At 43.9% G+C, this 26,944-nt stretch overlaps 2 protein-coding genes across 2 annotated transcripts; one reads left to right on the top strand and one right to left on the bottom strand.

Annotated features, from left to right (window-relative positions):
* The first annotated feature begins 15,599 nt into the window (after positions 1-15,599).
* Positions 15,600-18,155, top strand: LOC125518271 (zinc finger MYM-type protein 1-like). The gene is made up of 2 exons (XM_048683168.1): positions 15,600-16,098; positions 16,225-18,155. Exons 1-2 carry the CDS (start codon positions 15,600-15,602, stop codon positions 18,153-18,155), a joined length of 2,430 nt encoding a protein of 809 aa, XP_048539125.1.
* Positions 18,156-26,017: 7,862 nt separating this feature from the next.
* On the bottom strand, positions 26,018-26,480 carry LOC125525941. Its single transcript, XM_048690943.1, has one exon. The coding sequence runs from the start codon at positions 26,338-26,340 to the stop codon at positions 26,107-26,109; it is 234 nt and encodes a 77-aa protein (XP_048546900.1). The 5' UTR covers positions 26,341-26,480; the 3' UTR covers positions 26,018-26,106.
* Positions 26,481-26,944: the final 464 nt, after the last annotated feature.

Genomic DNA, 26,944 nt, shown 5'->3' with positions numbered 1-26,944 from the left:
TTTCTATTCTTAAAAGAAAGACTTTATCAATATTCCCCCATGTTTTTTATGTGTGTCCCTAACTCAAAAAATGATTTCCTTTTTGCATCTGTCTGCAGTTCTTCCTGCCAGCACCCCTCAAAACTGGATGCGTTATATTGATGTGGGACATGATGTCGAGGAAGATTCATTTTTTGGACCCAAAGATCAGAGGGGATGGCCCTGATGATTTCACAAAAGATAAGCATGAACTTATTGCATGGAAGCTTCACCATGCGTTATTCCACTACCTGAATGAGTATTATGCTGGATGGCCAACCCAGGATGGTCATTGGGGAACGGTTTACCCGGTAGTAGCCGAAGAAACATTCATCAGGTATGTACAGCCAACATTTAGCGACCATGCAAATGGTTCATAATTTCTTATTTTAACACATAAATCCACAGTTGCTAAAATATATCCACCCTCAAACTTATTTGTGCAGTGAAGAAACAGGGGCTTGTGTCCTCCACATAGCCCGTCACTATGATGGAATAAAACTGAAGATCCCTCTCACAAAGGTACCTATGTGTTCTTTGTTGCTATTCTCGCGTGTGTTTATCTAATGTAGTTCGTTTTTGAGCATTTATTTTCATTATTGTCTGACTACATCCAACACAAATATATTGCCTTACACAGCACAATGTTGGCAAAACCAAAAGACAGGCACTACATGAGTGCCTTAAACTTCAGGGGAATTCTGCTAGTGTGGCGCATGATGCTCTATGGGCGGCTCTAGCACCCCCAGACAGTCTCTTCAGCTCGAATCAGTCCAAGTAGGCATTCGGCTAGTTGATGGTTGGATTGTATAGATCATTCCAAATCAGCTATCGTTTGCTTGTTGCTATCATGTACTTGGATTCGTGTGTCATGTAGTTTAAGAACATCTACCTCCCAGGGCCCTGCCCAGTAGTACTTTGCTATGGAGTATGCTAGAATGTAATCTGTAGCCCAACCGAGACTTGTGCGGGTGGTCGCATGTTCACGTCTCTGGATTGGCTTTTATCGGACAAATGAAAACTTTTATCTATTTCGATTTCAGTACACATAGCCGCACATCTTCTTCACATACGTATCATTCCACTAATTTTCCACACATGTTCCACATGGCCCTACAAGTCTCTCGCCGTGAGGCATCTTATGTGTATTACTGGGGTGAACAATTTAAACTGCATTTTTTGACACGACTTCATCATGTCTGAACATTTAATCCAACGTGCACTGTAGTTCACATTGTCTGATTGTTCGGTCCATGCACGAGCACACTACAATACCATACCACACAAGTTCATCTAGTCTGAGTTTAGGGTCCATCTACGATTACATTACAGTACCATAGTGCATACAAATTACTAGCTAGGGTGGGGGGGGTGGTTGTCCATCTGCTACCAGATTTCCAACATTTTATCTATTGGCCGTTCTAAACGCCAAGCACTCGTGCCGCCAAAAGATATTGCCAGGCTCCATTTTTTACCGCTCATATCACTTTTCCCACCAAGTTCAGTCAATGGTCGCTTCATAAAGGAACTCTAGGATGTCCCCCTTATTCCCCTTCATCGTCACTATCTCGTAAGCTAGCTTCTTCTGCATGTCATCGATTTGTGCCTGTCGAAAAGACCGCACCCACAGGATCAATCTTTGCACCAAATCCCAGATCCTTTGTGACAATTCCAAAATGTTGGAAAAGAAAGGCTTCATACCTGGTTCAGAGTCGAGCGTAGGTAAAGCCCAGTGAACTCCTTGAAGTAGTGCACCATGTAAACTCCACTGTCCTCACTGCGAGCACATGGTGAAAGCAGGTCACATATGTTCAGTTCGCCCAGTAGTTCAGCTTGATGGAATGTTTCAAGTTAGGGAATGCATGTAAACCATAGAGTCTACCTGCTGCATGGCTCATGTTGTGCGACCAGAGGGTAAACAAAAGACCATCCACCTGTCTCGATCAGCTCACCACCAAACACACCAAACACGTCATTCATAAGACAGCAAAATCTCTGCTGGAACTTCCTAGCGAGCGAATCATGCTTTATCTTCATCTCATCTGTTGGATCGGTTTCTGTTGGGTCGAGCACCATCATCACCTTCTTGTTTGTGTCCAGGATGTACATAGACCAACAGTCCATGAGGTGCACCGGGAACATGAACTGCTTTATTACATTCACAATCAATGAATAGACAAATGTCAGTATTCTTATCTCAGGAATTTCTATTGTCTTTCTCAGTACTACATTCAGTCGGAATTTTACCTTGGTCAGCCATTCAATTCTGTACCCCATCGACTTAGAGTCCATCATGCTGTATATGTAATCCCAGTCCTTATCCTCATCGTCTTTACACACCTCATCCTGCAAATAATTTCCCATAAACAAAGGTTAGCATCTTTTTAATTTCAGTTTACTTTTTTGATACGTGCTTTGCAATTTGTTTTCTAAGTACAATTCGTACCACAAATCTAGGATCAAAGAGTCCTCTCCATCTGTCCAGCCAGCCTTTGTACATCTTTTTATCTTTCTCCACTAGTGCGCGCACTATGCATGTCATGAGGTTAAATGTCAGAGCACCACCCGGAGTGAGTTCGTCCTTAATGTCCTGGCCAGATGCCACTGCCAGTATTGGCTGGAAGTGCTTCACCCATTTCCTATAACATGGCACCAGTTTTATATTGTATATCATGCTCGTCATCAAAATAAAAAGTAATGAAATGGCAATGCACAATGATAAAGACTTTTACCTTTTCAGTACTGTATCGGGGCAATGCAACATGTTAGCATGGAACTTCTCAATACTCCCCTTCGACGGTTCATCATGGGATAGACCAACAAATTCTGGGTAATTGTCCCCCCAACCGCATTTACCCTTTGAGCTATCTTGATCAGTATGTGCCTTCATCCCAGCCCCATGCTCCTTGCTCCGCTGGTTATTATTGCACTCCGTCCCACATTGTTTCAGATAGCTCATAATAGCCTGCTGGAATCTGGCTGTAGAGGCACCTCCTTCAGCAGCTAGTCTCTTTGTCGAAGCAGGTCCTTCACCCCCGTCTGGAACAAAATAAAGGCAATCAACATGAACAATCGTCATGATTTGTTTACAGATCCCAAAACCATCTTATTCCGTGCCTACAAAATGTAAAATTACCTTCGTCTTCCCTACGGTATGCTGGGCCAGGTTTACAATTCATCGTAACATCCACAATCCGTCTCCGGGATTTCTTCTTCTGGCTATTACGTACCCCCTCCCTGCTAGCCTCAGCTTGTACTTCGTGGCCTTCATCATGCCAACCCAGTAGTATCAGTCCATTGCATGAAGGATCAACGTCTGTAACATCGCCGGGCCTCCCGCTTCCAACTACCAACATTGCTGAGCCACAAAAAAAGATAACAGCATGTCAACTACGAGAACACGTGACTAAACAACAGGTTTGTAGCAGATCGCTTCTGCATACACGAAACAACAACATACCTCCAATCCATGAAATCCATCGGATGCAAGTGTTCATACATGATAGCAGGTAATTTATGTGGTCTTCATCAACCGTGTCTTGCCCCACAGGAGATGCAACCTGCTGCTCCATGTTCTCGCCTCCTGCTGCCGCATTGGGTGTCCCAATCACTGCCACTTCACTCCCCACGAAGTCTGTTTCAACATTTGATGACACATTTAAGGACGCATCATGCATATCTGCCAATCAGGAATTTTTTGTAGTGACGTCATATATTGAAGTATGTACATTTCTCCGAATTTCATTCTACTTCATCAGAATGGGATATGCACCTGCTTCATTGAACATAGCTTCCATGTTCCTAGCTAAGAGGTTGTCACTATCAATCTGTTCCTATGTTGCAACTGGTGGGCTTTCGTTCTCAAGATCATCCTAATCAATGTCGTCAATCTCATTGTTGCCAGGTACCGTCGGGCCGCCATTGCCGTGTTCATTCACTGGAGTTGAGGGCCCTGTTTTTCAAGACAAAACAATGTGTCAATCCTCTGATGTCAACCTGAATATCATCCCCTCACAATTATGTTCATGATTTTGTTCCAGCATGCTAAGTACTCACCTCCACTGTTTTTTTCCAAGCCCAATCCTGATAGCAGATTTGTAGCTTCTTCAAAGATTCCTGTTGAAAGGAAAATTAACAATCTCCTCCCCAGGTGACCTCAATGTGTGTTCTTCTAATTACTTACCCTCAAACAACTCCGGATTGTCAACAGCACAGTTGACCAAGTTCAGAGCTGCTGTAGCTAGGTTCATCAACCGCTCGTCCCTGCCCTTGTCACCTGGCTCATCAATATCATCGGAGACAACTTGGGTGGATGCAAGTAGCCTAAGCAACACACCTCTGAGGCCTTGTGTGCCTGCAACACCTAACACACCGGTTATAAGTGTTTCAAAATTAGGTTCCCTCATCTTTTTTCATGTCCAGCGATGAACAAATAAGATTACTATAAGTAATGAATGCATATGGAGGCTCACGTTCAATGACTTCTTTTGCCCATTGCTGAATTGTCGTTAGTTCATCTGACAGAGTATGTCCCTGCGAACCTCGACGGCCAAACCTTCCTGCTGGTGACATTCCTTCACTGTGGTCAGCCCTGGAAAGCACATTGCTGTTGCTGCCTCCTTGCCACCCACTGCCCCTTAACTGAATTCTGGCCCTCATCCAGTTCATACTACGTGGGCCTCGCACTGCCAGCAACAAATTGGGAATGCACGCACAAATTAGACAAATGTTTAAGGTTTTTAGTTTATCGGACAGTTCAAAGATTTATTTATGCTCATACCAACCTCGGATTGGTACATTCTGCACATGACCTGTTATACGAATGCTACCGAGGGGGCGGTTCGCCTGAATTGGTTCACCTGCAATTCGAGCAAGTCAGAGTTCAGTCCACACATTCTTTTTTGTAGGCTTAGTTCATTCATGTATGAAAAATCAAACCTCTGTTCTCAGCCCGTTGTAGTCTTCTAGCAGCTCGTTCGTGTTGGTGCACGAAGTCGCCATCAGTGTCGCTACTAGATGAATCACTTTCTTCATCCATTTTCTCTTTTCCTTTGCGTCTAGGCTGCTCACCAGAGTGTTCACTGTCTGTATTTTTTCCAATATCTTCTAGTACCTCCTGCAAAGCCTCCCTTTGCGCTGCAAGAGCATACAAGCAATAATTTTCAGAAGCTTTCTTGTTGTACTATATTAACATTAATGTATTCAATCCAAATGGGCTCTTCTTTTTTGGTAGCACAAACTATTTCATAATTTATTCAGCAAAATTTTGTTTTCCTATATGATTGACTCCTGTATTCCCCTCATTTGTTTTTTTCAGAGATAACTCGCTCATAGATGCTTACATGGATTAACCAATAAGCCCCCCGCCTCTCCAACGATTGGATTCCACACCTCATCTATGCCATCCAGGTAGTCCTCCGGTTTTGTCTGCCCAGCCCAGAAGCATCATGTCAGCAAAACAACTTATATATATATTGGACACGCGAAAGAACAAATGATACTTCATTCATACCCTGAATTGTGTAGGGTATTCTCTCAGCAAGTAGATCAACTTCTTGATCTTATCTTCAGTGTACTCGCTGACTCTAGGGAGTTTATTTGGTTCCACATTGTCTGTCCCAAAATCCAGCCAATCGAACACCCAAGGTTGTGCGGTGTCCATGTAATCATTGGCAAGTTAGTGACAACAATTGAGGAAACTAAAAAGTTATAATATATGTTGTATCATTTTTTACTTACAATGATCGCCAAATGGCACCCTGGTACTCTCAATGTTCGTACCCCAGCTGCAAGATCTTCAGCTAGCTTCTTGACTGCTGCCCTAATTACTTCAAATGCCCATTCTGCCAGGTCAAAAAACCCTGTCCCGCCTTCACATAGCACACATGCAAGGATTTCCCAAGGTAGGTTTTGGTACGATTGCTTGGGGGCAACATATGTACCAGCAGATAGTAATGAAAACCCCATCTCGGCAGCTCTCTCCTGAACCCTAGTTAGTTTCAGTGGATTCATGCCTCAGAACATCTCTAAGATGGCTTCTATGCTTAATCCACCATCTCTTGTGGCCGCCTTAGTATCTATGTTCAGCACACTCCTGATCTCCTCTGCTATGTTCTGCCTCTGTTTGGGAGGTATCTTCAGTAAGCTGACATGTCGCCCACTATTCCTTAGACCCAAGGTTCTAACTATGGACGTTGGGCTAAAAATCCTATATTGCCCGTCAGGGAAGGTGAATCTCATATCTTGCCAACGGAATCTGCTAAGCAGCCAGGCGTAGAATCGCCTATCTGCCTCTCCAGACCAAGCAGTGGTCAACAAACTGGCCATGCCGGTCCTATGCACTACGTGGTAGTACCTTAGCCCAAGTCGGACGATGTGCTTTCTAGTCCAAGTGCACCTAACAATCCTACCACGGAGTACCTTACTCTCTCGTTCCATCCCAGGTGGACCAACGGCCACAAGATGCCTAGCAGCTACCGGAGTTCTGGTTCGTGCAGGTCGAGATCCGGCGGCCGGAACTAGTACCAGGGGTCTGCGAGATCTTTTCTTCTTCGCCCCGGTTACAGATCCTCCAACAGATGGTTGTTTCCGCTTTTGAGCCCCCCTCGCTGCCTTCCTTCTGTCTTCAGTCTCTAAATCCTGCGGAGTAGCTTCGTGTAAATGCAACTTGCAGCTGTCCTGCGCCACGTGACCAGTGTGGTGTCTTGTCAAATTACTGCGCACTCTCTCCCGCCGCCCAAATTTCCCCTCTCCCCCGACCTACTTTTTAGCTGACTTTTGGTAATGTAGGGCGCGCGAGACGGCTGGATGCACAAAACAATCCGTAGACCGGACAAATCGTCGTGAGCCCGTCCAGTATGCGTTACACGGCCTGCATGCACGGGAACAACCTCGCATCTCATGGTCCGTCTTTCTTCTATTGAAAATAAATAATGCCACTCGGTGTAGTTGCGCACTTTATATTTTGTTTTCGCTTTTCAAGACTATTTGTTGCTGGTCCATCTGAGACCGGGACCAGGGGGAAGGAAAAAACAAATGAATGCGCGCCCACATGAGGCAGTTTTGTTGTTTCTGGGCACGTCCTTTTTATGGTATTGGGACAGCAACCAGGCAACCAAATCTTCTCGCGGTCGGAACAGTACAAATAGGACTAGTCTGGGGCAGGACAAATGAAAGGAATATGTGCAGCAACCCGTCCATGCTCACCCGCGCCCACCCACCAAGTAAACGTTTCTTTAATGCTTCTCTTACTCATTACTGTTCTACGTGGGGGCGCACGTCTTCTTCTAATCGCTATCAACTATGTGCATGCTCATCATATTTAATTAATCCGTTCCCGTGCACCTTTCCATGATATCATTTACATATCTCATCTGCATGCAGACATCATATCTTTCCTAATCACTGCGGCTATGATTTGTATCACACCGCTACATTGCTTCCTGATATTGACCTGTTTCGTCTCGTGTTTTAACAAGCCACAAAAATCTCTTCTTAATTTAACGGATTATCATTAACAGTCCATCTTTTCCTATTCTTAACATCCTTGCAATTTTACCCCAAACTATCTGCATTGGATGGACTTACAAAACTGAATTATCAAATATGCCAATCGCGATTATCATCCCATCTACAAAGAGCGTCATAACCGATTCATTGATTTTCCTAATCGAGATCATGGGGATGCCTGATATTCATGCAGATAGTTGGGACATCATGAGATTCCGATCATTGCACATTCATCTTCGAGGGTTGATCTACCAACATAGAGCCACGTAGTATTGCTAAAAATGATTTCGGTCTGGATTATGGTCGCCATTTCTGGCTTATAAACCCACCAGACATTCATTGTATCCCCATGAACTTGTTTGGTTTTGTAAAGTGTGTTTAGATTCGTATGAAAAAAATAAAAAAAAGGTCAACTCGTTCATTCCTGCTGAGATGATACCCTCTGCTATAGTTGTGTAGTTCTCTTTCCATACTTGTATTGAAAAGGTTATGATGTCAATAAAAAAAATCGCAAAAGTTCAACTATGCCACTATCTCGTCATGCACCCATCGTCTCCCCCCGTCAATAAAAAAAATCACAATTATATAGTATCTCACTAACCTACATGATGGTCCAAATTTGAAGAATCTTTTTATAAGCAACCCATGATGGTCCATAGTTGAAATTTCATTATTTACCCACTCTATGTTTTTTTGGTTTGTGCACGACAACCATGTAATGACCGCTGTCACGCGCAAAATCGAAGGTAAAGGCTGAAAAACGAAAAAAAGAGTATGCAATTACTATGTTAAGGCCGTTTTTTTCTTACCAGCACCCAGCTTAATTGCACGCTCCCTGGGTTTTTTTCCTATGATTTTTAATCCCATGTGTTAATAATTAACCAAGATCAGACTTATGAGCCGGCCCGATCAGTACATCCACGAACAATGGGTAATTCTTGTTTCCATCAATTTTGCCCAAACGGCACGACACAATCCTAACGTACGTACTGGGTGTCTGTCCGCAACAGAGCCTAGTCGTCTGGCTATAAAATTAATGCCCCCTCAACCACCCCCCGGAATCCCCCTCCATCCCCTTTCCCGCACCATAATTATTTTTCTAATAGAGCTCAACGCATGTCAGTACGAACTACATGTTTTACTGCACGGATCGGAGACATAGATAATTGTAGCTGCCGACAGATACTCCCATAAAAAACTGCGAATGGAAATCACAAACTAAGATTGCACACGCGGTCGCTTCGTCACCCTGCTGTTGACTTCTTCTTCCTCGTCGCTTCCCTTTCTCAGTGACTCCATGACAGCAGAGGCGTCTTCTGAAACTTGTTCATCCGCAGTGCCATCGCCTGCCGTCTGGACGGATGGATCGTTCTCGCCGAACCCCTCCTTAACATCTCCTTCCTCCGCCTTCATGTCCACTCCTTGAGCGAGCAAACAAGTCTCCCAACGATCTGCTTGAACAACTTCCCCCTAAAAATCGTTTCGTTTTTTCAGCTGCTGGCTATGTCATTTTACCAGGAATCAGGGGATAGATTGTAGTTCTGTACTCACCTCGTCTGGCACATCTAAACTGTGCGGAGCCAAATCAGTTGTACTCCAGCAGCTTTCCGCTGATGCCACCAAAGGAGAGGCCTTCGCCTGAAAAATGCAAGTCATAAGAAACAAGAACACATCCGACTCAGAAGTTAAATGTACAAGGAGGATAGTAGAACCTGATCCCCAAGACCGAAGGCTGAACCACTCCATTGAGACCTCCTCGTCGTGCCGCTGCTTTCAGGCTCAGTCGCGCTTGGTGCCATCTCCGAAATCCTTCGACGCCCCTGCTCTACGAGATGGACACTTTGAGAAAGTGGTTACCAGGAAGGCAGCTGCCCCACCCTCGGCCTTTATACTGGTTCCTGCGTCGTATGTTATCCACGGCTCACAACTTATGCATTTACTAGCTTGTTCAAAATTTGAACTCCATGGTGCGCGCGCTCCACACGCATGGAAGTAAGATGAGTCACCACACGCATGGTCGCCACATGTCGCCGGCTATGAGTTCTCACAGCTGTGAGTCACTCAATCAGAAAACTGGTCTCCTCACGTTTGGTGTCATTCAAACCAAACATCTCCACTCTGCATGTTCTTCACATATATTCACATGCAGTCGTACTAAAAACCAGGAAACAATATTTTCTTCAGTATGACAGTCAAATAAACATTTCAGCTTCAGTCAATACGAAACACGTAAGTCCTCACTCAAGTCCAGCACATTTTATCTTGCTACATTGTCATAGAGCATGGACGAACAGCTGACACTACATAATCTTTTTTTATCATGCAACTATGAATACCATCTAAGTGGAGATAAGCATGCAAAGAGCAGTTCGTAGTACAACAAACTAGTAAATTCCGATCGGCAAACCATAAGACATGAATGTTGAAAATTAGTTTGCAGCGAACCCCAATGGCCTCGTGCATGTGTTCCGACGGTGACCTTCGATTCCGCAGTTCTTGCATCGACCAGGTTTCCTCGGCTTTTTCGGTGCGTCCCCTCTGTCAGGACATGTAGTTCTTTTGTGTCCTTCCCTCCCGCAGATGCTGCAGAAATGTGTACGTCGACTGAGTCCTTCGTACGATGCCTTCTCCCTGCTATTGGTTGGCCTACCAACCCCCCTCTGTTTAGCGGGTGCTGCAAGCCCTTCCAAGTCATTGACGCTGACAGAATGTGCCATGCTATTCTCTTTATTGGCACCTGTACCGAGCACCAAAGCAACTTCTCCATTATCATTTTGCCTCACAGGGTCTAAGGTCGTCACCCGATCCTCAAACCCGAGGCCATCTCTCCTCTCTGCAATAGGTACTCCACGTACTAGTAGATCTTCCATCCCAACTAGCATGAAATCAAACGATTCTGCACTCGCATCCCCCATTCGAACGACGTCCATAGCTTTGAAGTACAGTGTTGAATGCCTCCATGTGAACGATGTGTTGGTCCGCTTGTCCTTTTGGTACTGCTGCAGATGGCTTGGTAGAATGTCTCTTGCGTCCTTCGTCCACCTTTTCACAATATGTTTAGATGGAATATGTTGTAGGTGTAGTATTTCCATTACCTGCAGTCCAGAACTCATGTTACCAAACTGTTATGGCACCGGAAATCAATTTACATTTCTCTTACCCTTAGAATGTGGCTGCACAGCAAACTAGTGTGTTCGAATTGACCACACTCACAAGTAAACTCCTTTTGATCATCCGCGATAATAACCTCGTAAACAACTCTGCTCCATCTCTCTCTCTTTGCCGCATTATTGTGGGTTGCCACATACTTCTTCATTTTCTCTATCTCCGTTATGTTATATGCTGTGGCTTCCATCAGCAACCTCCCAAACTCCTCAAACATAGATCGGGTGTATATTTTACTGGCGTGCCTCTCTATAGCCAAATTTGTTCTTCTCACTGCACCTCCCTACAGAAGAGCAACACAATTTGACAGAACAACAAATAAGTTCCAAAAATTAGCATCTATGTTTTGCCATGTGTGCATTGAAAAAATTAGACGGCTCACTTACAATCATAGTTCTTTTCTCCTCGTAGCTCTCTTCACGCTCCCTGTCAAATTGCAGTCGCATATACTGCCTCACAAACACATGCATGGGGCTAGCTGAGGGCATGTATGTCTTCAACATGTGATTGGCACTCTCGCTCCATTGTGTGCTGGTCATCTTGGCACAGAAAACACCTCTAAAGTATGGTTTGGCCCACTTTGTTCGAATCTCATAAATCTGTGTCATATATGCATGCTTCCACAAATTGTACTTATCCAGCAACATACCCCATGCCGTCTCGAACTCATCTTCGGTTAACATGTCTTTCACGACTTTGTGAAAATCAGCCTGGAAGTCATTTTTTTGGTGTACAAAGGTCCCAGACTCTCCTTTGCTTTCTTCAGCACGTGCCACTTGCACCACCTATGCACCGTATTGGATACACCTTCTTGATAGCTAGTTCCATAGCTCTACACTGATCTGCAATGAATATGTCCATAACATATTATGGTCAGATGATGAATAAGGACATGTCTTTCTACACTCCAAGGGTTAACAAAAAACCAAACTTATCGAAACCGAACTAACCTGTCAAGATAGTCTTTGGGGCAGGTCCTCCCATCATTCGAAGGAACTCGGCGAAAACCCATTCGAAGCTCTCTTGCTGCTCGTCGCGCATCAGCACCCTAGCGAGGATGATGCTCTGAAAATGATTGTTTACCCCAACAAATAATCCAAAAGGCATGTCGTACAAGTTAGTCCTATATGTTGTGTCAAAAGTGACAACATCTCCTAAGAAACGGTACTGCATACGGCTGCTCCCATTTGCCCACATCAGGTTCTTCACTTTGCTTGTATCATCAGCCAGCACTCTATATGTGAAACTAGGGTCACCAGCCTGTATGTTAGCGAACACTTCAAGTGTCTTCCTAACATCATCATCAGCCTGCTCCCGACTGATCTTCCCTCATATGTTCCTCAGGGTCCTCTTAGTGAATGGAACCTTCTCAACCGACCCGAAGAAACTTCCTATTATGTTGTACACCTTGCCAAGGTTAACATTGTTCTCCCGTAGCTGTTTTATGAGATCCTTAGTGTACACATCAATGTGCTTGTGCGACGGCCAGTGAACTTTCTCACCCATTGTCAATGACATTGAATGATTATGGTTCTCTCTGTGTTCTGTAATGTACCAGCTGTTGTCCGCTGCTCGCAACAATCTTATCAAAGCTGGACACTCACACCTGCATGATCTACTATTTTCTGCTTCTGGCTTCCCCTGTTTTGACAGTGGACCATAACAGACAGTCATCACCAGCACGTATGAATTTGGAAATTAAAACGCATTTTATCTACCGAACAAAATGAATAGCAGACGTAACTACAACACTCACCGAGAAACCACACACTATTTCTTCCATGCACTTTGTCCTCTCAACGTTCAGCCGGCTCTTTCCATATCTAATGCCGAAACCGGTTTCCCAGGAATACAAATTGTAGAAGTCGTATGCCTCACCAAGCGAATCAAAAGTCAGACCAAGTGTCGGCCGCACCACATTTTTGTTGGGTTCTTCAGCGTACTTGCGCATCGACTCCTCCAGAGCGCTCATACGGCTGGGACATGGTGTCCTGTCCGGTGGCGCGCTCCCTAGCCGTAACCTTATTCCACCAGTCAAAATTCAATAGATTACAGTTAAGTAGCACATCCTTTACCACGAACGCAAATTTGAACTCCCACTACCCTTGAACTATCTATTTTTCTTCAGTTTCAACTCACAAGTTGTTTTTGCCAAAACATTTTTCTCAAATTCGCAGGTTTAGCTTCTGCTGAAACCAACGTACATGTTTCTGAAGTTAAATCTCACAAGTAGATATTGGCAAACCATTCCCCTGAACTCAGCACAGCAATGCAATCTTGCAATAACAAAGGAGGGCCTCTGCAATCATACCTTTTAGTCCACCCGAGGGCTTCTGGGTTCACCCTGTCAGTTGACTGGGCAGACCGAGTTGGAGATGTGTTCGTACAGCGGCGAGCAGCAGGTTGCCTTCCGTTCACCTCAACTTCGCCAATCTGTTGCCCGCATCCAGAATCATCTTTTGAGACAGCGCTACCCGCGTAACTGGGCTCGTTCGCTTGCATCCGCGCCAGAGGAACTGGATCTGGCTGCTCAACGCTGTCGGCGAATTCCTCAAGCAAGGGGAACCTGAAAAAGGGGCGGCCATGGCCGCCGCACATGGCGGTAGGTTAGGTACCTATTGCGGGCAGGGATTATAAGGCAGATCTGGGCTCACTCACCTGTCCACGGCATCCAGAAGGAACTCCATGCCTGCTTCTTCCATGCCCTGTCCTGCGCCGGCTGTAGAAATCTCCCTACGATATACACACAAAAATGGCGTCACAGTCGATCGCCCTGGGAGAGGACGGGGTCGAGCGGTCCTAGCCCCTTCCAGATAGATACGGTATAGGGGTTAGTTGGGTGTTCGGCCGTCACATTTACTCCGGTCCCCGCACGCGGAGGAGAGAACGCCGTACGTGGAGCGACGGCTCAGCGTCTCCGCCGACGACCTGAGCTCCTTATCTGATCCTAGGCCCACCCATATGGTCAACGTCCTGGTCCACGGACCAGCTCGGCCCCGTCCTCCTTTCGCCCGACCCGGTCGCTACGGACCCACCAACTCGCCACTGTTTCGTACCATATTCCGCGGCGTAATCCTTTTCAGGCGATACCTGTCAGACGAGCCAACGGCATTATTCCTCATCCCAAGTCACGGACGGGCCGTCGAGATATCGAGCGCAATTGGGCTCGGGCGCCGAATCGCCGCTCCCTGAGATAACACACATCTATCTATCTATCTATCTATCTATCTAACTAACTAACTAACTAACTATACCTAGGGCCTCTTCAGGAGCCCTCCAACTCCCAACTCCATCAACTCCCGATCCAGATCTTAGCCGAACACTCCAACTCCTGGTTTTATGGGAGAGAAGTTGGCGATTCAGTGCGTGCAAATTCGGTGGAGTCACGGAGTTGGAAAACTCGAGCTCCGCGAAAACTGGGAAGTAGGAGTTGTTGATAATTACACCGAGGTTGCCACTGTGAAGTGAAACTGCTGGTACCGATTCAATCGAGCAGGCGAGACCGCCCCTGTCGCGCATCTCATCCCGACCAAGCCTACGGCCCAACCCTTCTTTCCCATGCATTTTGGATTGGTAGCCTTCTCCAGATGGGACACATTGAGGCGATTTGATGGCCTTCCGGCTCGCTACCTCGTGCGAGCAAGAAGCAATCTTACCGAACAGAGTGCTTTCTCCCTGATCGATGGCGAGAAGCTGGTGGAGGATTCCTGGTGTGGGATTTGAGGATTTTTCTATCGTGGAGGGCTTCCGAACAAGCCCCTATACTAATTAGTGATTCCTAAGAAATTCCCATGTTGATTAGAAATTATGAGCTATTTATCTAGTGGGACCATGTTATAATGATGTAGATTAAACCGTGTAATTTTCAGCCTCCACACTAATGATTTTGAGCCTCCACGTTAAAGCTCATGAAACACAAACCATTGTATTCTAATAGCAGACGATCCAAATGCACATCAAAATAAAAAAAAAACATAGACATACAATCTCTTGATCAAATAAGCAACTATAGTAGATTCCTAATAGCATACGATTCAATTCCACACCAAGACGTACAATCTCTAACCCTCACAACTTGATGTGCCCTCTCCCCCTCCTGCAAGCCCTCTTCTTCCACCGCTCCCCCCTCCTCCTCCCATCCAGACCAAGCCCATGTCACTCTACAGGCCCGCACATCTACAGGTGCAAGTGGAGCCGCTGCACAGGGCCCCCAAAAATCTGGGGCCCCCAATTTTTGTGCAAGTACTATATATATATATATATATATATATATATATATATATATCCTTAAACTGCCAAAAAAATAAAGTGCAGCCCCAGCCCAACGCACGTCAATTAATCCACCAAGCCCCAACGGAACAACAGGCCCATAACCCAACTCATCTCTCTCACGGAGAATTCCAGAAGACTGAAGATGGATCGAATTCCCCTGTTCTTTTCTCTCTCTCTACGACTCTGTTTCTCGAGACCAGGACTCGCCGGCAGCTGGCGAATTAAATCGCTCGCAATTAACTCGCAGACTCCTCATCTCCTTTCTCGAATGGCTTCCCAATTATTATCCAAGAAGAGAGCCGTTGATGGCAAGTACACAATGAACTGCAGGTTCGTTTCCTCATCAATCTATAAATTAGGGCGTTTTCTACCGCTTCTTCCACTGATCCATCAATCCATCCATCGTCCCCTTAGAGAATCAAGAGGTTGGAACAGGCCTGGGTTGGAATCTCGCTGCTTGGTGGCCGTAGTCCCTGGAGGTGAGCAATCAGAGCACCAAGCGCCCCCGCTTGATGATCTGCATCCGTGAACAGTCAGCAACCAAAGGTTGTTTCGCCCCCTTTTCACCCCTTTTTTAGTTGATCCGTTGTTCTTTCTTGCATTTGTGTATCCTTGGTTTTTCTTAATTTTCTAAGATGTCTTCTAGTTCTAAACGCCCTGGTAGGAAGTATGAATCTGGGTATGAAAAACGTACAAAGAAGAAAAAAGCTGAAAATCTTATTCATTCTCTGAAGGGGTCTCTTGATAACTTTGTTGTGAAAGAACCACAAGTTTCTTCCGAAAATCAGAATATAGAGGCTGATGTTGATGATAATGTTGACAACATTCAGGTTGAGAATACTAATCCTGATGAGGCTAACCTTCATGGAAATGTCGTTGGCGCTAGTGTTAATGAAAACATGGATAGTTCACCTGATAAGAATAACATGGATGCATCTTCCGATGGTAATGCTTCTTTCCGGCCAGATATATATGATCCAAGGAATTGGGATGCCCTTGACTCAAAAGCGATTGACATCTTGGTAGAAAAGGGTCCCAAAAGAGATTTAACTATAAAAAAAGGCCGGAAGGATAAAAATAAAAGATGCTTTTCTTTGATATTTTACACAAGAGTTCTACTAAATGGAGAGAAGTGTGATAGAGATTGGCTTGTATACTCTAGAGAACTTGACAAGGTATTCTGCTTTTGTTGCAAATTATTTCGAAAGGGGCATGGAAAGGGTCATTTGCCTAGTGAGGGTTTTAATGATTGGGCACATATTAGCATTAGAATTAGAGAGCACGAAACAAGTGCCGAACATGTTCTGAATATGGTCACTTGGTATGATTTGCGACTACGGTTGCAAAAGCATCAAACTATTAATTGTGTAGCGCAGCGACAACTTGAGAAAGAAAAGGACCATTGGAGAAAGGTTCTATTTAGAATTCTTTTGATGGTAAAATTTCTTGCGAAACACAATCTTGCATTTCGTGGTACTAACTCGACATTGTATCAAGATAATAATGGAAATTTCTTAGGCTTGGTTGAAATGCTAGCTGAGTTCGACCCAATTATTCAGGAGCATGTTAGGCGCATAACAAACAATGGAACTCATGTTCATTACCTTGGTCATGGGATACAAAATGAGTTAATACATTTGCTTGCTTCTGCAATTAAGTCAGAGATAATTAAAAAAATAAAAGAAGCAAAGTATTTTTCCGTGATACTTGATTGTACCCCTGATGCGAGCCACCAAGAACAAATGTCTCTGATAATACGATATGTCAATGCTTCTTCGACTTTTGTTTCCATTGAGGAATCATTTTTAGGATTTTTGGATGGGAATGATACAACTGGGCAAGGGCTTTTTGATGTTTTGCAGGAAGAACTACGGAATCTTGACCTGGATCTAGATGATGTGAGAGGACAGAGCTACGATAATGGTGCAAATATGAAAGGTAAGAATAATGGTGTTCAAAGGAAACTTTTGGATAAAAATCCTAGAGCTTTTTATTCAGCATGTGGTTGTCATAGTCTTAATTTGACACTTTGTGACATGGCAAAAACTTGTGGTAAAGCAAAGGACTTTTTTGGAATCATACAACGCATCTACACAACATTTGCTAATTCAACTAAAAAGTGGCAGATCTTGAAAGATAATATAGATGATACAACAGGATTGACTCTCAGGTCGTTGTCATCTACTCGCTGGGAGAGTCGAATGGATAGTGTTAAAGCTATAAGATTTCAGATTTTGAACATACGAGAAGCTTTACTGCAAGTATCTGATATTGATAATGATCAAAAAACTAGCAGTGAAGCTAAATCTCTCGCGAATAATGAACTTGGTGATTTTGAATTTTTAGTAGCTATTGTTATTTGGTATGAAATACTGTATGCCGTCAATCTGGTCAGCAAGAACTTACAATCAAAGGATATGCTTATTGATGTTGCTATTGAGCAAGTGCAGGGGCTAATTACCTTTTTTAATGGGTATAGAGACACTGGTTTTTGTAATGCATTGGAAACAACAAAAGAAATTGCACTTGAAATGGAGATCGATCCTACATTTCGTCAAAAGCATCAAATTAAAAGAAAGAAACAATTTGACGAAAACCCAGATGATGTGTTAATTTCTTCACAACCTGCACATGAATCATTTAGGAGAAAATATTTTATTCCTGTTGTTGATCAGGCTATCAGTTCACTTACAACAAGATTTGAGCAATATGAATCATTCCAAAAGAACTTTGGTTTCTTATTTACTTCTTATGCACTAAAATCATTGGATGAGAAGAGCTTAAAATCTTCTTGTAGTGTTCTTGAGGCTGCACTAAAGAGTGGGGCGAAATCGGACATTAATGGTAGTGAATTATATGTTGAGCTAAATTTACTTAAAAGTTTCATTCCAAATGATAATATGGGGCCGGTTGATATCTTGAAATTTCTTAAACGGTTAGATTGTTTCCCTAATGCAACTATTGCATATAGAATTTTGTTAACTATTCCAGTGACCGTCGCATCAGCTGAGAGAAGTTTCTCCAAATTGAAATTATTGAAGTCCTATCTACGTTCAACAATGACACAAGAAAGGCTCAGTGGGTTGGCTACTATAGCAATTGAAAATGATATACTGGAGGGGGTTGCTTATGAAGATCTAATTGAAGATTTTGTATCAAGAAATGCTCAAAGGATTGCACGCTTTGGCTAACAGAGTAAAAGATGGACTTGTAGCTCAAAATTCTAAGATTTTTCTCTTGTATTATGTAGTTCCTTGAGAAAGCTGTACTGCTGTAGTGCCTAATAAAAATAATGTTTAAATTGCCTACTTGACTTTCTTATACATGGGGCCTAAATTGTGATTTCGCTCCGGGGCCTCAATTTCCGAGGTACGGCCCTGTCACTCTACATGCCATAGAGGTCAAGGAAGAACGTGGCGACAATGCAACGAAGCAACCTCTTCTCCTCCGATAGATCCACTTGTAGTACATTGTTAGCCTCCTGCTAGCTAATCCGCACTTGATCTACCCTTATGTACCACAAGCCCATGTCGCTCTCCATACCATATAAAGGTTAGGAAAGAAGGCGACGACGAAGCAACGAAGGAACCTCACTTCCTCTGATCGGTCCACCTGTAGTACCATGTTAGCCTCCTGCTAGCCGATCTGCGCTTGATCGATCCTTGTGTGCAGCTGCCGCAAGCAACTCCAAAACATGCGGGTGTACACAGCGGCCAGCTGGCAAGAAAATCAAGGCACATGCAGGCACACGGGAAATCTGCCACACTCCGATTCAGACAACCGGAGGTCCTCGTGTTTCAGCCCAGAGATAAATGTCTTCTACACATGACTATAGCTTGGTGTAGAAAGACCATAGTAAATAAGTACTTAAGTAGAATAATGTCTTAATAGTACAATATACTCTTGCGGAGCAAGGGGACACTTCTATGTCGGAATCCCGAGGGCTTTATTCTACGACTGTCTTAAGGAAGTAGTAAGGACACAATGGAAGGCGGGGTATTGGCGGGCTCCAATTCAAAGGGAGAATGTTGGGACACCAACTAGTCTAGGTACACGAACTCTTCGTGAAACTCTTCTATCGGATGTCCAGTATCTGGCATGACAAGCCAGATCAGTACTTTGAATGTACTCGCAAACTCACAAACAATCGAAAGCAAGCAAGCAAGCAGGAAGAGAGTAAACAAATGTAGCAAAGAAGTAAAGACTAGTAAAGCTACTTCTATCAAGACTACTGCATAAACTTAGTCTGCTCGTTTAACATCCATTGGACCTCTTCCTGGCATGACTCTTGCTCAATTAACTTGTCCACACAAGTTACCTGCTTAACACAACTATTAGAGGTTAGAGTGAATGAATTTAGGTGCTTGGTGTGTGTTTTAACACGAAGGGTGTCTGATTGCCGGCAGTGGTGAGGCCATACTTACCTGTGAGGTCAATTGACTACACAGGTTTTTGTAAATACATCATAAAACAAGTAGAAATCAGGCAACAAAATGTTATAAATTCATGCATTTGACTACACAACACCCAATTGACTACACATGATATGATTCCTGGCACCGCCACTGATTGCTGGGGACTCACCTGTTCGAATAGTTTCGACACACACTATGCAGAGGACGCACACTTTACCCACACCATAGTCTCTTTGTCTAACGAACCCTATTCATAGCATGGCACTCTAACTATGCCTTCGACCTCCCGCAGGCTAGCCCTGGGAGAGAGAATCTGGGTCCTTGCCTCCTCGTGGCACTCCTTCAGTTCCCTCAGGAACCATTTCTCTTGAGCTCACCCACTGACCCTGGCTCTCTTGACTGAATGAAAACTTCCCGGCCAAAGGAAGTCTACTCATTCCAGCTTCCCTCTATGGAGACACACGAAAGAGACATAACTACAAACGGAACAATACCCTCCCATTCGGGCGGATGTGGCTGTACTGAGGAAATTCAGTTTTGTGGCATTTGGATTGACCAGCTATTCAAGATTAGTTTAACAACAAGTGTAAAGTCGTAAGTTTGTACTATCTACTGCCATTCTCAACTTGTTGTCCTACTAAGGTGCAATGTTCACAAGGGTTCATTATCCTAAGTAAAATGTTCCCCCGAGATCCTTCGTGAACGTTGCAACTTACTTTGCTTAGGATCATGTTGGCAAAACAATTACCGGTTATGAGTCAAAGTTTAACTTCTAGTCTACTAGGACCTAATCAAGGCATCCACTCTAGTGACTCACTAGGCTATTTCAACCACTACAACTTAACATATGCAAGGGGGAGCAACAAACAATACCGAAAGAAAGTTGCGGGAAAAAGAAAATGCAAGTTCAACAAATGGCCTTGCAATGCCATCAAGAAAATGGAGGTGGTGGCTTGCCTTGCTCAAATGGAATATCAAACTACTCCTAGTCTTGACCTCCAAGATTATTTCCTTCTGGAAATACTTTAGAAATAAAATTCAAATAAAGCAAATAAGTCACAAATCTGGCCAGTAGCATATAGACAAGTCAAATAAATCTCAAATTATTCCCATAAAAGGAGAATAAGAAAAAAAGAATCAACTCATATGGACTTATGGTTTAGGAGATATTACTATGAAAGTTTAGTCAATGAAATGTAGTCATGGATGTACACGAATTCATAATCTCAAGAGGTGGCCTCTCAGACGTATTTGATGCAACATATGAAATGGTATATTAGGGGCATAACTAAACTTTGCACAAGTTCCCTTTCTACTTGGTCAATGAAAGATATGCAAGCTCTTGCGTATTCGCGCGAGAGAGTTTTAGCGTCTTCCTTTTTAATTGCACATAAATCTACCGCACAAAAATACACTATCTAGGCCCAACAAGTGTTTTAAAGTTCCAAAAGGAGCGGATTTTTTTTGTGTGGAATAAGGAGCGGAAATTGAGGGCGTGCTAAAAGATCTCACCATTACATTTGTTTGCTTTCCCTACTTGGTAAGTTCTCCATGATTTTCATATTTTTCCTTTTCTTAATAGATAAATACATAGTATACAAATGCACTCTACCTTCATACACCAAATGAAAATAGCACTTAAAGTAAACAAAATAACTAAAATAAACTAAAACCTGGGACATGTATAATTGGATAATAATATGGGTACGCACATCTACAACTAAACTTTTAATATGTCAAACGCGATGTTAGCAAATATGCATATGCTAATATGTTAATCTTACGAAGCGTTGAGAGATATACATATGCCTACAGCAACCTGATAGGAACAACTTAATCTATGTTTAAAGAAAAAAATGCAACATGATAAAGTGCTGGACAAAAGATACCAATTATAAATTTTCAAACGTGATTCATCATAAAAGAATACACTTAATATGGCATGCATCGTCAGCAGGAAAAAGATTAACGATAACATATATATTTATATGTTATTGAGAAAAGCAAACATACCTAAAACTAAACTATGTTCCGAAAACACGTATATTTCTAAATATCACCATATTTGGCCCCAAATTTTCTTTAGACAAAACTTACATTTTTGTTAAGCAACAATAGGAGCCTCCACTATTTGGAATCACTGATTTCGCTGAGTTCTTGAAAAACACGCAAAGGGCATAACAAACTCAACAAAGACTTTGGCAAGTTCAAAACTCGGGAAAAAGGACTTATCTGAAAAGGGCTCAGAGATGTTATCTTTGCCATGTTCTTTTTCATGGGAACTCAGAAAAATCTTTGCCGGGTGCAAAATATATGAAACTAGGCAAACAAATGGCGTAGACGGAACGGAGCGAGCGGAACCAATGCCACGTGGCACAGGGTTTGCCGAATGCAAAAGCTCAGCATAGGAGCACATTTTACGAGTGCAAAACTCGGCAATCATATGTAGCAGAAATTCAAAAAATGGCCAGCAGCAGCCACGCATTTGCCTCCCAAATATGTATATATTTTCATTATTAAACTTTCTGAAGTTCTAGCCCGCGCATCGAGCGGGCCACTTTGCTAGTTCCCATAAAAGGAGAATAATAAAAAAAGAATCAACTCATATGGACTTATGGTTTAGGAGATATTACTATGAAAGTTTAGTCGAAGAAAAACAGAAAATAGTCTAAATTGGAAAATCCACCGAGTGGCTACATCGAAGGCGTATTTTAGAAATACGCCTCCATTTAGGTACCAGTTCGGCAGCCGTGGTCGGTGACGGGTGGGTCCATCCTATCAGTTTTCTTGTTTAAAAACCAGAGCAAGGTGCGGAGGTGGTCCGACGAGGGCTCACCGGCGACTACAGAGCGCTAGAGCTCAAATAAGGACCTCACTGGAGCGAGGGATCTCCAGCGATCCTTCCCGTGCCCGCATTGTCTCTGGGAACGCCTGACGGTGTCACTTTCTTCTTCGCGGGCGGCGGTGATCTTCAGGGGTCGGGGAACTGTGGGGAGAGGGCACTAATTGAGCCGTCCCGGGGGTTGGGCGTGCTCATGGGAGAAAGGGAAGACGAACGGTGGTGATGGCTGGGCTCGGAGAGCCGTGGGTGGAGAGAATCGAGCTCGGCTCGCTGGCGGCATAGAACGATAGCACGAGGGTGTCAACCAGTAATGGTAAGAGAGGGAGTGGAAGTGGTGCAAGGAGAAACGGAGGCTGAGGGGTCTCCTTTACCTTTTATAGGCAGGAGAGAATCAGGGGGCCATGGCGCCGCCGTGCGTGGCGCTGACGGCAAACTGGCCTGCGCCGGCCTACGGTGTTGCTTGACCGGGGCTCAGAGGCTCTGCAGCAAGTGGCCAAGGTCTTCTGTGCCGGCCTGGCGCATCGCGACACTGCTAGGTCATGGGCGCACAATGGCCGGAGCTTCGGCAGCGCGCGGCGGAGGGGGCCTGGCCACGGGGTGGCTGGGTCGGGCATTTGGAAAGGCTTGGGGTGAGAGGGAGAGGCTGCGCGTGGCAGAGGAGCCGAGGACACGCGTTCGGCCGCTGGCCACGTGTGCAGGGCACGGGCGCTGCACAGAGCGTCATGCCAGCCTCACGCTCACCACCTGGGGTTGTCGCCTGGATGGTTTTTGGCATGTCTGGCTATGTTCAGTAGCTAGGGGGCTAAGGGGGGAGTGTGTGTGTGTGTGGCTACAATTGGGGCTGAGGTGAAGTGAGGTGAGTGCATGTTCTTCTAGAAGGTTCTGGACAGAAGGTGTTTGATAGTTGAAAATTGCAAACGAGCTGGAGTTTGAATGTGAGATTTGGTGTGGTGGTTTTAGTTACTAAGGTGAGTGTGTGTGCAAATTCACATAACAAATGAGTCCCTCTATCTAGTATTTGCTGTACAACTTGAAACAAGGACCCAGAATGTAAAAGTGGAAGAGGGGCTCAGATACAATAGTTTCTGGTGGGGCCACTGACTTTCATGAAGTATATTTGACCCAAAGAAATTAGGGTTTTTATCATTTTTGCTACTAGTTGTGTCCTACTACTCAGTTTTGCCATTACAAGTTACAACTACTCAAAAATGTCATCGATCCGTGAGATGTTTGCTAAAAAATGCCATCGTTCCGTTTAGATGTTTCCTCAAAAATGCCATTAGACATCGTTATTTTCACATCGAACTCATTGACCATGTTATATGACAAAAATAAGCCTAGATCCACATGTCAGTTCTTTCTATCTTACAATGATAAGTGTGGTCCCACTTGTCAGGAGTAACCAAGCGAATAATTTTATAGAAAAATAAGAACGTCGTTGGGCTCAAGTGGGCCCCACACTTTATTGTAGTAAGATAGAAGGAAAGCTGGCATGCTGGTTCATAGGTATTTATGTCATTATAACATGGCAAACGAGATTTGAGATCACAATAATGGTGCCCAGTGGCATTTTTGAACATGTGTCTAACACAGCAATGGCATTTTTGAGCAGTTGAAATTCCTAGTGGCAAAACTGAGTAGTGGGACACAACCGATGGCATAAATGATAAAAACCCAAGAAATTATGAGAATTTTCTTGAAATTTTTGAAGTTACAGAAATGGTAGTTGCTTCATAACCTTGGTGTTTAAGAGCATATATTCTTTTGAGAAAAATAATATATTTTACGGTTTTGGATTATGAGCAAAAGCGAGGTTGTCCTAGAGAGAGGGAGCTAGTGAGAGAGATTTTTAGCTGGTTTGGGTTGGTTAAGTCCAGAGGAGTTGACCGAGAGAAACGAGAGCATAGAACCAGCAAGAACCACGGAAGCAAAATGAAAGAAAAAGCAGGGGCCAAAAACTAGGGTGTTATAAAATCGCAGGATGCAGATGGGCACGTATCTTAGTTTTCTGTATTGCTTTACTGGCAGATTACATAGCCTCCGTAATGTATCTTAATGCCTCAGCTAGCAGACTATATATCCTATGATCAGATTACATGTACGTACACCCTGAAAAAAAAAAAAATCAAGATTACATGTACATACATGAAAAAACACACGATGATGCCATGCCTATATGGATCGTGATTATTATGGCAAACGACGTGCCTCCTGTGTCCTCCAGGTCATCCCCGAGTAAGTGATTACAACGCCAAAACACGATCATCTACACAGTGGCCAGCCGGTAGGAAAACAAGCGCGCACACGAGAAATCGCTGGATGGCCATAGGTACGTACTTCCTCCGTTTCAAAATAGATGATCCAACTTTTTACTAAACCTTCACTAGTAGAAAAAGGGTCAAACGTGAAGCACATTAATGCCGGTTTGTAAAAAAACCGACACTAATGTGATCAATAGTGCCGGTTCGAATGGCTATGCATTAGTGCCGGTTCGTAATGAAACTTTAGTACCGGTTCGTGCCACAAACCGGTACTAAAGGGGCGGTGGCAGGCTGGCGTCAGGCCAGGGCCCCACGAGCCCCTTTAGTGACGGTTTGTGACACAAACCGGTACTAAAAATCTAACCTATAGTACCGGTTTGCGTCACCAACCGGCACTACAGAGTCTTAACCTATAGTCCCGGTTGAAGACACAAACCAGCACTATAGGGCAATTTTCAAACTCTACCCCCCTCCCCCTCCCCCTCCCCGTGTATCGCCATTTCAGTTTTGAAAAAATCAAAAAAAAATGATAAAAACTTCAAAAAATAAAATCCTTCGAGAGGTAGTTATATTACTACATCTACTAGTTAGAAAAATTTGAAAACTTAAATTTGGACATGTTTTGCAAAAAGTGTAGGGAAAATGTAAAACGGCTATAACTTTTGCATACGATGTTAGAAAAAAACGTATAATATATCAAAAAAATCAGCATGAAAATCCGCATCCGATGGAGACGGCCAATGGCCAGTTTGGAATTTTTTAGAATCCTCAAATTCCAAAAGGAAAAAAAGATATGGTCAAATTTCAGTTTTAAAAAAAAAAATGGTTAAATCTGGTCAAACTACTTATTCAAGAAGTATTAATGTTACTACATAATTATTCAAGAATATTAGTGTTGTTAAATAATTATTTCAATTTTTTGAATTTTGGTCAAATCTGGTCAAACTATGGTCAAACTTATTCAAGAAATATTAGCGTTACTAAATAATTACTGTTTTCTTAGAATAATAGTTTCAAACTCAAACGGTGAAATGTGTGACTTCATGCTCAAGCTAAACTCCTGAGGGTTAATAGGATTAACATCTTACTATTGTCAGGAAAACAACAAGTGCAGACTTGGAAACGAAGGAGAATAGAACCCGAAAGTTAAGCGTGCTCGGGCTGGAGTAGTGAGAGGGATGGGTGACCGGTCAGGAAGTTAGATGATTTGGAATGAGTGATAGCAAATAAGAGAGGTGATTAGAGACTAAATCATCAAATAATTTAGAAAAATTAAAAATTGAAAAAAAATCAATTTTTTTCCAAAATTTTCCAAAAAAATTCAAAAAAAAAACCTTTAGTACCGGTTGGTAACACCAACCGGTACTAAAGGTCCCCCATACCAGGGCGTGAGCTCACGCCACGTGGTGACACTTTAGCGCCGGTTCGTGCCGAACCGGTACTAAAGGGGGGGAGCTTTAGTGCCCACACGTTAGTGCCGGTTCCATAACCGGCACTAAAGGCCCTTACAAACCGGTTTTAAATCTCCGTTTTCTACTAGTGCTTGCATTATCTCTAGTGCTTCATAGTAATGAATGCAATCACACAACACACATACGTTCCTAATTAATCAACCAGAGCATGCTTAGCGCACGACGACTGTGTCGAAGCAGTATCCGCCGTCGAACGCCAGCTCAAACCCAGCACGCCGAGAACCCTGCTCCTTCTGGGGGTCCGCCTTGTTTGCCATCGGCTTTCTCTCCCCGTCGGAGACCAGATGCTTGGTTGGCCCGGCGGTGAGCACCGACGTCGAAATGCCGTAGACGTCGAGGGGCGCCTCGCACAAGATGAGCGCCGTCAGGAACCTTTCCATGGCCATGGATCTGCAAACTCTCTATTGCTGCAGCCTGCTGGTCTTCCATGAAACTCGGTTACGATTCTTTGGTAGTGTCTCCGGTTTGCTTTATGTGTCGTGTACTCGAACGTCGGTTCACCCCTGCTCTTTGCATGCCGGGTGGAACTCGGATCATGTCGTTTTTTTTGACGACGATAACTGCCACACATGTGGTATATTAGATATGTGTCCATACATCATATGTGCTGTAAGCAGAAGGCAACCCACACGGATTGTGTGTGGGCGAACATTAGAATTGCCCACACGTGTGGGCGAGGCACGCTCAACAAGCACTATTCATCTCCACCCCGCACGTGTGGCACGAAGCAAAAATGCCCACACGTCCTGACGCAGCTACGTTAGGTGCCCGCAGGATGACGATTTAGTTGCTATCCTGGTTGGCAGACGTAGTTATCCGGAATGGCAAGCGTAGTTGTAAAAGCATGGCAACTATATCTGTTTTGGTGAACTATAGTTATCATATCTAATTTATGGTAGTTGTCGCGTGTAATCAAACCGTAGTTGCCGTGTGTGATTAACTACTTGTCACATATGGTCAAATAGTAGTTGTCATGTGTGTTTACCTAGT

Source organism: Triticum urartu, chromosome 7, assembly GCF_003073215.2.
Source record: "Triticum urartu cultivar G1812 chromosome 7, Tu2.1, whole genome shotgun sequence".
NCBI classification, from domain to species: Eukaryota; Viridiplantae; Streptophyta; class Magnoliopsida; order Poales; family Poaceae; genus Triticum; species Triticum urartu.
This window is presented reverse-complemented; position numbering and strand designations above follow the sequence as displayed.

Coding starts and splice junctions, on each gene's coding strand:
- LOC125518271 (XM_048683168.1), top strand. CDS start 15,600: ATGTCTTCTAGTTCTAAACGCCCTGGTAGGAAGTATGAATCTGGGTAT. Junction 16,099..16,224: donor TCTACTAAATGGAGAGAAGT/GTGATAGAGATT, acceptor ATTGGGCACATA/TTAGCATTAGAATTAGAGAG.
- LOC125525941 (XM_048690943.1), bottom strand. CDS start 26,340: ATGGCCATGGAAAGGTTCCTGACGGCGCTCATCTTGTGCGAGGCGCCC.